Here is a 15,667-nt window from a genome sequence, read left to right as displayed (position 1 = left end):
CTCAGAGGCAGGAGGATCTCTGAGTTCAAGGCCAGCCTGGTCTACAGAGCAAGTTCTAGGACAGCCAGGGCTACACAGAGAAACCCTGTCTCGAAAACCAAGCATCACCTACAAAATTAAGCAAAAAGATACTATCTATCTCAGCCTCCCTCTCACAGAGGGAGGGCAGTGGGCAGACTGAATCACACACGCCAGTATTATAAACACTCCACACCATCTCCATCTGGGGGAAAATGCTAACAGCCTTTAATTTCATTCAAGTTTGAGACTTAATCTTGTTCTTGTGTGTGCATAAGCAAGAAATTCATATACACTCACCTGGACCAATACATTGAAACTACAAAATTAAGAAACAAAACAAAACACCCACTGAGATATTTCAAGCTGCTAAATTTGTAGTCATTTCTTACAGCAGCAACAAGAAATTAGCTCACATCCCACTACAGTAAGCCAATTTACTATAAAGCAGTAATATGCACAGACACTGGAATTGTGTAGTAGTACACTAAAGTAAGAAGGCACACAAGGATGCTAACAAATTCATGGCCAGAATGAAAATAAAATGTTTACATTTACATCTCTATAGATCGCAAGTTATATTCATACTGGCCAATACGTGTTCTTTGGTAAGTATTGCCCTGAAAGACTTGTGGTTAAGTTTCAGAGACCTGAGGTACAAAACAGTATAAAAGTCTACATAATGATGATTCATGTCCATTTCCAGAGAAGGGCCACTGTGCCTAATTAGATGCTCAAAGACATTAAGGTTTCTACCATGTTCCTTCACTAGTATAAATACATGTATGTGTCAAATATTAAAAGAACTGTGCAGAACATGACCTACCTCTAATAACGTCTTCACATCCCAAGCATCCTTCTCTTCGTTTGGGAAACTTTTTGCCATATTGAAGTGTCTTTCACCAGGTTTTACCTCTTGTGGAGACTTGAGAATTCGAATCTATACTTAAGAGAGAACATACTTAGAACAATCCCAAAACATCCTAAGACACCTACTACACTATTTCATCATTTCAAAACAAACACACAAACAAACAATATCATCTGGCCAGGTGTTGTGCCACACACCTCTAGCCCAGAACTCCAAAGCCAGAGGCAGGTAGATATGAGTTTAAGGCTAGCCTGATGTACTAGTGTGTTTCGGGATGTTTTCAGACTCAGGTCTGATTCCCAGCATTCAGTCTGCAAGCTCATAACCTTCCATAACTTTATATCCAAAAATAAATAAATCAGCATCTATATAACTCTAGCACTTAGTAGGTGGAGACGGGACATCACTACAGTTCAAGAGCAATCTGGGTTTTTGCCTGACTCAAAAACTAAACACACAAGCCATAATACATACACGCGCAAGCATGCGTGCGCGTGCGCGCGCGCACGTACACACACACACACACACACACACACATATCTACTCCCATAAAAAATATTTTGCAACCGAAATTGTTTAGCTCATATATTTATTGCCCAAAACAAACTGAAAAACATGATATAAAAAAACATGTCAATGAATTATTTATAAAGTTATAAATATACTATATTCTCACAACCTCCACATTTGAAAAAAAACCGAGAACTTGGATTATATGAAACTAAGATATTTATTACAATTATAGCCAATAATTTAAAAACGAAGGGTTGGGATGAACACCACTTTTGTACCATAGTATAGGAGACTATTGAAAAAAAAATGGCCGGGCGTGGTCGCTCACACCTTTAATCCCAGCACTCGGGAGGCAGAGGCAGGCGAATTTCTGAGTTCGAGGCCAGCCTGGTCTACAAAGTGAGTTCCAGGACAGCCAGGGCTACACAGAGAAACCCTGTCTCAAAACAAAAAAAAAAAAAAAAAAAAACAAAAACAAACAAAAAAAAGGAGCCGGGCGTGGTCGCTCCCGCCTCTAATCCCAGCACTCGGGAGGCAGAGGCAGGCGGATTTCTGAGTTCGAGACCAGCCTGGTCTACAAAGTGAGTTCCAGGACAGCCAGGGCTATACAGAGAAACCCTGTCTCGAAAAAAAAAAACAAAAAAAAAAAAAAAAAAGGAGTTTCCCCTTGCATGTGTGTTTAAGACAAATTCCTATTAAACTAAGGAACTAAGTTAGTTTAATTAAGAAGAAAGGAATAAAGGTTTTTGATCACAGTCCTTGGGAAGGGGTTAGGGCCTCCCTTCTGTCTGCACTGATTTTATGGTAAGTGTAAGGAGAAGGTCAAGGTCAATTCTGATAAGAAGTAACTGGACGCCCAACAAGACTGCACACCTAAGTTACACCCTCCAATTCATCCTCAATGGATTAAAGAAACTGGCATTTCTGTTTCCTATATTACCATGTTCCTCGATTATTTCCAACTTCCTAAGACAAAAAGGAACTATTTACTAATCCCTAAAAACCTGAACATAGTGTAGTGATTTTAAACCACTAAGTTTGCTTTACATTATCAATAGGGAATAGTATCTAACAAAACATAAAATAAAAAGCCACAGGGACAAGAGTGTACAGCATATTGCATACTGTTATTGTTAGTGCAAGAATGTTAAATACAGGCGCACATGCACAATACACACCCATGACATATCATCTTTGGAAAGATAAATCCTGACTGATCCAGAACTCACTATGTAAAGCAGACTGCCTGGAACTTACAGAGATCCTCCTGCCTCTGCCTGCCAAGAACTAGAATTATAGGTGTGAAGGTCAAGTAAGTGATTTTTTTTCTTTTTGGACTTTGCCTTTGTTTTTTTTAATCTATCAATTTTATACAATATAACCTGTAAGACTATATGTTTTAATACAAAGAACCTGAAAATTATATCAAAGTATTTATTTTCCAAAGCAGTCATCAATTTCCAAACCACCGAAGTCAATTTCTATCTAGAATAACTGTGATGGTTCTAGTGTAGCACTAAGAGCATCCATATCCACTGAGGATCAGAAGGAGAGAAGACATCTACTGCCATATATAAGCACTTCCCCTGCATTGTATTCTTGAGTAAATTTCTACAAATTCAAAACTGTAGGATTCCATCAGAACCCCTTTAATGAGAATATCCTGTCACTGCTGGTTTATGTACTAGAATTCTAACCAAAGTCTGACACATGATCAGAAGAAAAAGAACACACTACAGGACATGAAAAACGGTAATTAACAGATAATGTTAACAGACAATAATTAACAGGAATATAACAGCATTAAGAGGTTTCATTCCTAAAATAACCCTCAAGACAGAAACTTTATCAACTAATATTAAATACCAAAACAAAACACAATTTACCATAAAAAATTTTTCACAAAATGAGAATGTTTATGGTTAATGTTCAGGAAGGTTTTGGGTTTGGGAAGAAATATCTTTACACATGCGACCTCATGACCTACTGCTGATGAGTACCTGCTCTATCTGCACTCCATACCCTTTAAACCCTGCATTATCCCACGACGTGTTCCGGTATATGTCATCAACTCGGTCTATTAGCTCTATCTGTGGATAGAAAAGGTGAAGTTATTCAGAACTCTGCCACTCTTTGCAATGTAGTAAAACCTACTAGAATAGACATCCAGTGGAGAAAAATCCAAGATTATGAAAATTAGCATTGAGAAACCAATCTTTACCACTGAGGGGTGTATCAAGAAGTTACCCCTAGAGCCAAATGCTGCTACAAAAAGACTGTTACTGTCTACCCTAACCTCAGGCATCTTAAATACTGACATCCCAGCCAACTATGAAAATAAAGAGTCTCTCGAAAAACCAAAAAACCAAAAAAAAAAAAGAAGAAGAAGAAGAAGAAGAACAGGAAAGGAAAGGAAAGGAAAGGAAAGGAAAGGAAAGGAAAGGAAAGGAAAGGAAAGGAAAGAAAAGAAGGAAATAAAGAGTCACTGATTTACCAAAAACTCTAAAAAGCAGTCAGTCGTCACTCTGCCCTGAGTGCCTGAAATGTGGCCCTAGAACAGGGAAAATGGTGATGACTGCCTTTTTATTTTCCGTCTTTTTGCCTGGGGGAGAAACACGTGCATGTATGTGCATGGTCTTCACATGTATGGCGACATGTGTGTGTGTGCATAATCATTTATGTTCCCATGACAGCAGTAGAGCATAATTACTACATCAGAAAAATAAACGATTTATCTTTTCTCAAAGAAGAGTATCTATTCAAAACAATGGGCTAGTAGGCTTGTTCCAGCTATGAAGGGACAGTTCCTTGCTTTAAGTAGCAGTGAGAAATGCACTTTGAAAAAGTGAACCTCACAGTATGCTCACATTCATGGTATACAATAAGAAGTAAAATACAAGGAGTCCTTTAATACAAACCCCAGATAAGGATTTTTAAGAAAGACTCTCTTGCTTACGAACAAGAATTACAATGACTCCCACTATTCTCCTATTCATCCAAGACAGAAGGAAAGGAAAGAAGGCTGAGGAAGAGCTGGAATAAAATGGAGAGAATGGAAAGACGGCAATAAGAAAGCTGTCTTTGCTGCATCAGGCTGCTGTCCATGAATAGCTGCCTTCACTTCTATTCCCTCAATGACAACATTTTAATCAGTGCCAAGTTACCAAGATGAATGGGGTAATACTGAGAAACAAAACAATTCCAGGGAAAATCATTTTCTTGACTTTAAATTTTTAGTTGCTGATGCTAAAAGTTCCCTGTCAGGCTGGGGATACAGCTCAGTGCAAGGGCCCTTGCTCCCCAGAACGATAGATATTAAACTTTAATCTTTCCTTCCTATCTCTGCCCTAGTGTTAACTGTGGCTATGAGGGTCTCACTTATTTCATATTCTATCCTAAGATTATCTCTGTAACTCGACAATAACAAATATCTGTGGAATAGATACAAGCAGAAACCAAACACAAGTTCTCACAAATATACATTTTTTATCCTCAAGTATAAATCTGTGCATGTGATACTAACGTTTGTAAAGAGCTCATGTCTAATTATAGAAAATAGTAATTTTAAACCAGAATGCTTTCTCATAGTTTTGAAACTATAGTTTCTGTATAGAAACGTAAAATCCTAGCAAATGGCCCTGAAAGCAACGTGGATTAACAGTATCTGGGGCAGGCCTGCTTGTAAATCACTGCAGCCTTCTCTTAATAGGATTCATTTACCCACATAAATGACTTGCTAAATTAACCTGTACATCATCAAATACTTACTAAGTAATTTGTAGTGGTGCTCTCTTCTCCACGGCCCATGTATTTATAAAATCGATGATCTGCTACCACCAGTAATTTACAGGTATTCTTCAAAGGGTTAGGTTCAGCTCGTCTCTTCACTCGGCGAACAAACTCTATATGAATTTGTATGCACTATTAAATTAAAATTCATCAAAACAGGGAGGATTTTTTTATAGTAACATTTAGTTCTAATATTTTTCTGAAACATTATTTAAGCTTAATAGTATTAAAAGTATCTTCTTTTTTTTCAAGGGGAAGGGATGGAGACAGGGTCTATTACAGCCTTGGCTGATCTCAAATCCCTATGCAGTCAAGGATGTCCTTCAACTTCTGATCCTACTGCCTCTGCCCCCCAAGAATGAAGGTAATACTCATGACATCTGTCCTTAATGGTATCTTGAAAAGGAGGAGGAGGAGGAGGAGAAGGAGGAATAAAAAAATTGGGAGAGCAGGCATGGTGGCACACACCTTTAATCCCAGCACTTGGGAGGCAGAGGCAGGCATATTTCTGAGTTTGAGGCCAGCCTGGTCTACAGAATGAGTTCCAGGACAGCCAGGGCTATACAGAGAAACCCTGACTCAATAAAAAAAAAAAAATTTGGGAAGAAGACAGGAAGTAAAAAGTAATTAGATTTATTTATTTATCATATATAAGTACACTGTAGCTATCTTCAGACACTTTTTCTTCTCACCCAGAAGAGGGCATCAAATCTCATTTCAGATAGTTGTGAGCCATCATGTGGTTGCTGGGATTTGAACTCTCAACCTTCGGAAGAACAGTCAGCACTCTTAACCACTGAGCCATTTCTCCAGCCCTCGTATATGTTTAATATAGTAAGATAATCATCACTAGGCAATAAAGCCATTGATCATTTCTTTTAGAAGTCTATAAATTAATCAAAAATAAAGTTAGAAAAATAAAATTTAAAAAAAAATGAAGGTAATTGTACATTAAAATTTCAGTAATAGCCGGGCGTGGTGGCGCACACCTTTAATCCCAGCACTCGGGAGGCAGAGGCAGGCGGATTTCTGAGTTCGAGGCCAGCCTGGTCTACAGAGTGAGCTCCAGGACAGCCAGGGCTACACAGAGAAACCCTGTCTCGGAAAACGAAAAAAAAAACTTCAGTAATGCTGAGCCAAGTGAGATGGCACAGGTAATCCCAGCACTTCAGAAGCTGAGGCAAGAGGATGGAGAGTTGAAGGCCATAGTGTGCTGCAAAGCAGACCTTGTTTAAAATAATCAAAATATAAGCCACCCAGGGTATTTGGAGGCATCTCTAAGCTCACCAACATAGGGACGCAATCTTCTCAGCTCCCTGATACAAACAGGCTATTTAATGTTTACCTCTACTCACAAGCAAAAGTGTGTTTATGGAGTGTGCAGACATGCACACATACCCATGTGAATACCCATAAATAGCTATATACAGAAACATTCACAGACATACTCAACGTACAGTGGGCTAGCCACTCTGTCAACTTGACACTCGCTAGAGAATCATATGAGAAGAGGAAACTTCAACTGAAAAACTACTTCCATGAGACTGGCTTGTAGGCAAGTATGTGGAGCATTTTTTTTTTTTAATTAACAATTTTATGAGAGGACCCAGGCCACTGTGAGTGGTATCACCCCTACAAAGGTGTTCTTGAATTGTATAAAAACAAACACAAAAACACCACAGGGTTCTCTTGCCACTTGACTAATCTCTTACAAGCTCTAAAGATCACTTTTCAGAAATAGCATTTTGGACTGGTGAAATAGATCAGTGGTTAAGAGCGACGACTGCTCTTCAGAAGGTCCTGAGTTCAATTCCCAGCAGCCACATGGTAGCTCACAACCATCCGTAACGAAATGTGATGCCCTGTTCTGGAGTGTCTGAAGACAGCTACAGTGTACTCACATATAATAATTAAATAAATCTTTAAAAAAAAAAAAAGAAATAGCATTTTGCTGTTTTTGAAGGTCTACAAAGTACAGAATTTCCCTTAGATCATTTCCCTGTCTCCTTCCTTAGTCTCTTCCCCCCCCTCCGCGCGCCCCCCCCCCAAAACAGGGTTTCTTTGTAATAGCCCTGGCTGTCCTGGAACTCACTCTGTAGACCAAGCTGGCCTGGAACTCAGAAATCCACCTGCCTCTGCCTCCCAAATGCTGGTTAAATGCCTGCGCCACCGAGACAGGGTTTTGCTGTGTAGCCCTGGCTGTCCTGGAACTCATTCTATAGACCAGGCTGGCCTGGAACTCAGAAATTCGCCTGCCTCTGCCTCTGCCTCCCAAGTGCTGGGATTAAAGGAGTGCACCACCACTCCCGGCATATTTTCAACTATTACTGATCAGAAAAAGAATTGAGAATTTCTGTAACAAAACTGTATTTTCAGACCAAACATTTGATTTATTTAATTATCATGGGGCTGGAGAGATGGCTCAGTAGTTAAGAGCACTGACTGCTCTTCCAGAGGTCCTGTGTTCAATTCCCAGTAACCACATGATGGCTCACAACTATCCATAATGAGATCTGACACCCTCTTCTGGTGTGTCTGAAGACAGCTACAGTGTACTCAGATACATAAAATAAATAAATCTTTAAAAAAATACATTTAATAATCATGCTATTTTTAACAATTAACAAACACCCTGCCAGAAACAGTATGATGTGCATATGTCATACCTGAAATATATTTTTAAGTCTTACCTTCAGATGGCTCTCTGTCTATGAGCCCTTTTGGAAGCAGCTCTTCACTATCTGCATTTAAATAACCACATACTTTTGGAGACTGCAAACGTGAAAAATCCTTGATATCTTCAGACTTATACACCAGCATTCGTTTATCTTTAGTATCATTGACAAACCTCCAAAGTGGCTAAAAAAAGGAAAACACAGATGATGAAATGAAAAACAAAAACAAAAACAAAAAACCCAAGACCACCTTCTAAACATTAAATAAAATTCTCACAACACTCTTTGTTCTTAGATAATATTGTTTCTTATAGAATAAATTGCTTGTTTAATCTTACAGTTTCTATACTGCAAATAAATTTACAACTATTCATTATTTTATGCATATTTCTGTAAAAACTACTAAAGAACAAGTCTTTCCTTTTCCATAAACCCATTTAAAATGTTTCTGTAATTCCTCCTCTACTCCAGTATTGCTACAGTGGTTACGCGGCAGTGACATGACATGACGGGTTTTACATACAGCAAAAACTTTCTTTAAAAGAGATGACTGAAAACTCCTAACAATACGCCTAAGCCTTCTATTGGTTTCTAAGAAAGCAGCCCTTTGTTTGTTCTAATCCGTGATGCCAAGCCCCAGCACCAGAAACAATGATGCTAGAAGAATCTGCATTCAGAACACGGGACCAGATCACAGAAATACAACCCATGTGCTCCAAAGGGTTCACAAGTCAAAAGGGCTGCTTCCATTCCTCAAAGCCAAGGTTTCTGTAAATATACTGGTCTCAGCTGTGAAGAACGTAAGAAGGACTTTATCTACAGAGTTATGATATATAAGAAAATGACTAAGTCACTACTTAATGCCCATTAATGTGAGACTGTAGAGAAATGAACCCTCACACAAGCTGCTGAGAATGCTTAAGCCCTAACAAAGGCAAAGTGGCCTCCTACAGAGCCACAGGAAGACTCAATCTCAAAAACAAAAGGAAACAACCGAACAATGGAGACCTAAGACTGGTCCCCCAGACCATCTCAATTAAACATATCTACCCAAAAGTGTGTTCAATGCTGTTCATGCTAGAGATTTCTATTTCAAGAAATTAAAGCACAATAATTGATCATATAACAGAGGACTGGTTAAACAATGACCTACTAGGGAGCCTTCACTAAAACAAACTCCATTTAGATCTATATTTATTAACCCGAAAAGATTTTCATAGTTATATTGTTAGCTGAAAAACATATGATGACAAACTATGTATTTTCTGAACCCAGTTCTGCAGGAAGAACAATATGGCTACCCATACTTGGTGTGTATAGTAATGAGTGCATGCTAAGCTCTTGGGGAGCATGAAGAGGCCCAGGGCTCACTTACTAGCACCAAAACAAGGCACGGTGGCATAACTGCAGCATTTAGGTTCAGGTTTCTTAAAGCACCCTGGAGTCTCCCTATGTAGCTCAAACTGGTTCAGGACCTTACAGTGATGCTTCCTGAGTGCTAAGCAGAGAACTCACAGCCACAGCAATCTTCCTGCCTGAGCCTCCTAGGTGAGACTGCAGGGCTGACCTGCTTTGCATCTTAAACAACTAAGAAGCTCTGTATCAACTAGAAAGACAAGCTGCTGAATGAAAGACAACTCCAAAGGGAAGCGAAAGCTCTGGAGTTCAAGGCCAACCTTAGCTATAACAGCCAGTTAGAGGTCAGCACGGGCTGTAAGAGACCCTCTCTCAAACTCATACCCCTCAAATACAACCCTGTATTTGTAGACTTACCTCTATGTTATATTCTGCCCCATCTGTGTTGATTCTCACTGTAACATCATCATCTCCTATGTGGGCTAGAACCCTAGAGTCAGGCTCACCTTGGGGGAAAAGAAAAGTGTTTTTATTATCAAAAATATGTTTCAGGGCTAGGAAAATTAATCAGCAGGCCTTGAAAGACCAGGAAAAATTCAGACGCCCTAGCACCAAGAATGTAGGTTAGCCGGTTCAGTGACCTTGTTCCAGGACCTGGCTGACCACAAAACTTAGATTAAAATCTTGAGAACAATCTTGAGAAGCAGGGAGTCTCCACTTGTGATTTTTAGTACTCCCTTGTGATTTTTCACTGGTATTCACTGATATTTTCCAATAACGCCCTCCCTACCCCCTTGGGTTGTGGTTTTTTCCTTTAAATATCCCCTTTCCCAGCTACTCGGGGTCCACGGTACACTACCCGTGTGTTGTACAACTGTGGGCCCCAGAGCGTGCCTGGAATAAAAAGTTCTCTTGTGGTTTGCATCAAGGCCAAACCGTTTCTTGTGAGTGATTTGGGGTGTGGCCTCTCCTGAGTCAGAACATGGGGGAGTTCTCACTTTGTGGGTCTTTCAGCCTAAAGACCCTCGTCACCAAGCCTGATGACTTGAACTAGATCCCTGTGACCCACACATGGAGAGCACCAACTCCCATAGGTTATCTTCTGACCTCCATGTGTGTATAGGATGCATACACATATACCAATACATAAATACAAAAGAAAGATTATCAAACAATAACCTATGCATGGTTGACAATAAAAAAAAATCATACCCTTCATCAGCATAGCCTTTACCTTGTTAGATGAGAGCTCTGCAAACAAGAAACAATCCTGAAAAGGCCAAGCACCTCAGTCTTCCCAAGAGGAGAGACAGGTCAGGTAACCTGACACCCACTTCCCCTCTGCATAATTTAACCTAAATTTATTTAGGAAAGAAGCAAGAGTCTACAATCTCTGTGGTCAGGCAACTGAGACAAGAGAATTGTCATGAGCTGTGGGTCAGCCTAGGCTACCTAGTGAGACCCTGTCTCAAAAAACAAATAACCAAGGAAAGTTAGATGAGCATGGTGGCATACACATTAATCCCAGCAACTGGGAGTCAGGCAGATATCTGAGCTCTAGGCCAGCCTGGTCTACAGAATGAGTTCCAGGGCAGCTGGGGCTACACAGAGAAACCTTATCTCAAGGAAAGGAAGGGGAAGGGGAAGGGGAAGGCAAGGAAAAAGGAAAGGCAAGGAAAAAAGGAAAAGAAAGGAAAAAGGAAAGGCAAGGAAAAAGGAAAAGAAAGGAAAAAGGAAAGGCAAGGCAAGGCAATTTCCTTTTCCTTCTTATAGAAACAAAATAAAAATCAAACTTAGCCAGGTGCAGAACTTCACATGGGATTCATGCAGGATGGGACAACAGTGCATTGGAGGCCAGGTTGGGCTACTGTAAGAGGTAAGGAAGGAGAGAAGGAGGAAGAGAGGGAAAAAGGAAGGGGGGGCTAGCTAAACAACATGCTAAATGATACATACTTCCTCCCACTAGAATTTTCTTTCTTTCTTTTTTTTTTTTTGTAAAGATTGCTTTATTATTATACATAAGTACACTGTAGCTGTCTTCAGACACACCAGAAGAAGGCATCAGATCTCATTACGGGTGGTTGTGAGCCACCATGTGGTTGCTGGGATTTGAACTCAGGACCTTTGGAAGAACACTCAGTGCTCTTACCTGCTGAGCCATCTTGCCAGCCCTAGAATTTTTTGTTGTTGTTGTTGTTTTTGTTTTTGTTTTTTGAGACAGGGTTTCTCTGTGTAGCTCTGGCTGTCCTGGCACTCACTTTGTAGACCAGGCTGGCCTCGAACTCAGAAATCCGCCTGCCTCTGCCTCCCGAGTGCTGGGATTAAAGGCGTGCGCCACCACGCCCGGCTAGAATTTTCTTATACATCATAACTTTATGTATAAAAAAGACTGTAATTACATTAAAGCTAGAGACCTATGGATGGTCTGAACCTAAAAATGCCTTCAGACTTCATCAAGGAATTGACCCACTGATGAATTCACAACTGAGCAGGCTAACTACATGTGGGACCTCCTTGGAAAAGGTCTTGGTGGGCATGACTTTGAAGGACATGCCTTGTCCCTATGCCCTCTCTTCTCTCCACACTTCCTGGCCTGTGAGGTGAGCCACCTCCTCCATCATAGGACTCTGCCATGGTTCATCTCACCTCAGATCCAGAGCCTCATGAACCAAAACCTCACAAACCACGCACTGACGTAAATCCTCTCGCCTCTGTTTATGCCAGGCTTTCCATCATTGCAGAAAGTGACAAACACAACAGCCGGAAAGAATCACAGAACAGCTTCTGCACTCACCAACCACGTGACCACTGAAGAAGTCCTGCCACTTCACGCTGTACTCACTTTCTTCTTTCCCGTCCACCACCACAACTCTCAAGTTTTGTGAAAAGCGTTCGGTACTTGATGTCAAGTATAATTTAAAATGCCTGAGGAAAGAATGCACTCACAGTTTAATAACAGAAAATAGAGGCCTAATTTTCACTTCAATCTTTAAGATCTACAGGAGAGGAGATGAACAATAGCCACCCAAGTTATAACTCATCTCTTCTTTTTTTTTTTTAAAGATTTATTTATTTATTATTTATAAGTACACTGTAGCTGTCTTCAGACACACCAGAAGAGGGTGTCAGATCTCATTATGGATAGTTGTGAGCCACCATGTGGTTGCTGGAATTTGAACTCTGGACCTCTGGAAGAGCAGTCAGTGCTCTCAATCGTTGAGCCATTTCTCCAACCCAAACTCATCTTTTCTTTTTCAAGATTTATAACATGCACACTTTGTCAGCACACACACTAAATTTAGGGCGACACAGAGAAGACTGGCATGGCCTCTGCACGGTGGGTATGCAATCTGAAACATTTCATATTTTCTCTCAGGGAAAAAAAAAAGACTTATCCCACTACTCTATGTGTCTGTGTGTGGGCTGTGTCCACACGAATGAGTGCCCAGGGAGGCCAGAAGAGTGCGTTGGATCCCTTAAAGCCAGAGTCACAGGTAGTTGTGAGCTGTCCAACTTGGGTGCTGGGAAACTCCAGCCTCCTGCAAAAGCAGCAAGTACTCTAACCACCAAGTCACCTCTGCAGACCCACAGCAGCTAACACTCACATACAGCATTATTCTTCCCATAAAGACATGTGCCCTAGGAGGCAGCGGCAGGCGGATTTCTGAGTTTGAGGCCAGCCTGGTCTACACAGTGAGTTCCAGGACAGCCAGGGCTACACAGAGAGACCCTGTCTCAAAAAACAAAAACAAAAAGAGAGAGAGAGAGAGAGAGACAAGTGCCCTAATTGGTTTAGTTATAAAACCTTAGCAGAACTCATTTTAAAACAGTCTTTAAAGGAGGCATTGAGGCTGGCAAGATAGCTCATAAGTAAAAATGCCCGTTCCCAAGCATGACAACCTGAGTTCCATCTGTGGGACCTACAAAATTCCCTCAAGTTGTCCTCTGACCTCCATATGTATGCCATGGCACATGTGCCCACATATGTACACACATAAAGAAAAAGACACTAGGAATCGGGCCTCTGGTTGCTTGAGAGTCCACCCAACCATTTTTCTTGTAGCATCTGAGACCCACTTGAAAGGACTGACATAGGGACAGCTTGCAGCCAAGTCATTTCTTTTACAGCAAAGCTCTCTGGTGTCACCAAACATTCCCTGCCTCCATTCTGAAGACTGCTTGAGCTTCAGGCACCCGCTGTCTAATTTTTAAGGAGTAAGATTATTCCCTGCATTTCCCAAGTACTATATAATCTATTTTTGCAAAAAGTACTGCTACATTAAGTGATTCTGTGTATCCTAGTTTAAATAGTGCACTTTAAAAAAAACCAAAAAACAAACAAAAAAAAAAAACAAGCCGGGCGTGGTGGCGCACGCCTTTAATCCCAGCACTCGGGAGGCAGAGGCAGGCGGATTTCTGAGTTCGAGGCCAGCCTGGGCTACAGAGTGAGTTCCAGGACAGCCACGACTACACAGAGAAACCCTGTCTCGAAAAACCAAAAAAAAACAAAAAAAAAAAAAATAAAAAAAACCAAACCTTCATATTCTGTATGGGGGCGGGGAGGGAGGAAGGGAGGGAGGGAGGGAGGGAGGGAGGAGGAGCAAGGTCGCTAACTGATGCTTGGGGAATGAGGGTAAAAGCTTCTGCATTGATCTGTCCTGGAAACTGATTAATAAGGAAACACATGTGAACAGCTGAAGGCTGAAGCCGGGTGTCCTGCTTATCTCAGAAATTCACTATGAAAGACTATGTTATATGCCATTAATTACATCTATCTGCTCTATTTATAGGCTCAGAAGTTACACACTCAGGTTACACAGATAGTAAACTGTAAAAGTCAACAGTGGTCTTGAGTGTTCAAAACCCAGGGATGTGTATTCCACCATTGCCAGCACTCCACCTGGTGTCCTATGGAAGAAGTCTGACGTCTGTGTACAGTGACTAAAATGCTGCTGCTGTGTTTATTTTAAAGTGCTCATGGTCATTTTTCCTCAATTAAAATCTACCTTGAAAAACAGTAATGCATAATTACTACTGGAGAAATAGACGCAAAGCTTCTAAATGCAGATGTTAAAATATATGCATTCCAGTTCTTTATATGGCTTAATACTTTAAAGCATGTTCATTCTAAAATAAAACTAGGGGTAGTGAGCCAGACTTTGTCAATATTAACAGAGACCTTTTAATGTGCCCACTAATACTGAAGCAAAGCAAGAAATGTTATTCATCTCAGCCATAGGAACAAATTTTGTCAGCTATGATGTTGAAAATATGAAATGTTACTTCCCTGTGGGTCTGCATAAATCTTTAAACTGCCAGGAAGAAATCCAGACTGGGACTGTCTCCAGAACAACAAGTATCTTTTTGTTTGTTTGTTTGTTTGTTTAGGGGGGGTGTTTGTTTGTTTGGGTTTTTTTGTTTGGTTGGTTGGTTGGGTTTTTTTTTGGTTTATCGAGACAGGGTTTCTCTGTGTAGCCCTGGCTGTCCTGGAACTCACTATGTAGACCAGGCTGGCCTCAAACTCAGAAATCCGCCTGCCTCTGCCTCCCGAGTGCTGGGATTAAAGGCGTGCACCACCACGCCCAGCTGAACAACAAGTATCTTAACTTTTTGAGCATACAAGGTAATTTTAGTTTTGCTTAGGTATTTTTGATGGTCAGAAAGAAACACAATACACCATTTCATAAACCCTTGGCTCGTTCGTTCCTCTGCTGTCCAGAGTCAGATCCTCCTACATCAGGCATTAACATTAATGTTCTTTCCGCTTTGCTCATAATGGAACTTTGAAAAGAAAAGCACCCCTATTACAAATGCCCTATTCAGTATTAAAGAGCCCCATGAGCTGGAATAGTGTCTCTAATGTTCTTCCTAGGAAAAGTCCCAGGAACTACATTCTGGGTTTTCTGCTGCTGTCAGGACTGGGGAGCCTGGCTCAGGGATAGAGCACTTGTCATGCCAATGTGAGGACCAATTTGTTTTTAAAAAGTGGCTGGTAACAACAACAACAACAACAAAAAAGCCGGGTGTGGTGGCTCACGCCTTTAATCCCAGCACAGAGGCAGAGGCAGGCAGATTCCTGAGTTCGAGGCCAGCCTGGTCAACAAAGTGAGTTCCAGGACAGCCAGGACTATACAGAGAAACCCTGTCTCTAAAAAAAAAAAAAAAAAAAAAAAAAAGTGGTGAGGGCTGATGCCTCAGATTGCCTTTTGAGCTCATACACCCACATTCATACACATGAACACACACAACTTTTATAAAAAGACAAATCTGTTATGTGATAAAAATAAAGTCCAAGTAATGGTAAAACTTGTGAATGTTTTTTACATTTTCTAATCTGAACTCTGAGTTTTATAAAACCTCCAGACAGGATGGCAATTAACCCCCTTGCAGCTTTTTCATTACTTTAGACGAGGCCTTTCTCAACAACAAGGAAACAAAATTCAGA

General features: G+C 40.7%; 1 protein-coding gene across 1 annotated transcript in view; it reads right to left on the bottom strand.

Annotated features, from left to right (window-relative positions):
* The window catches only part of Adam17 (ADAM metallopeptidase domain 17), a 49,901-nt gene that overhangs the window by 18,602 nt on the left and 15,632 nt on the right, over nt 1-15,667 (bottom strand). Inside the window, exons 3-8 of the mRNA XM_021178582.3 lie at nt 12,017-12,147; nt 9,640-9,728; nt 7,882-8,050; nt 5,171-5,304; nt 3,403-3,492; nt 845-958 (exon numbers count right to left, since the gene is read on the bottom strand). Coding sequence (XP_021034241.1) covers nt 845-958; nt 3,403-3,492; nt 5,171-5,304; nt 7,882-8,050; nt 9,640-9,728; nt 12,017-12,147 — 727 coding nt within the window. The remainder of the gene's footprint in view (nt 1-844; nt 959-3,402; nt 3,493-5,170; nt 5,305-7,881; nt 8,051-9,639; nt 9,729-12,016; nt 12,148-15,667) is intronic.

This window comes from Mus caroli, unplaced genomic scaffold (assembly GCF_978045245.1).
Source record: "Mus caroli unplaced genomic scaffold, Mus_caroli_1 scaffold_14, whole genome shotgun sequence".
In the NCBI taxonomy this organism is placed as follows: domain Eukaryota; kingdom Metazoa; phylum Chordata; class Mammalia; order Rodentia; family Muridae; genus Mus; species Mus caroli.
This window is presented reverse-complemented; position numbering and strand designations above follow the sequence as displayed.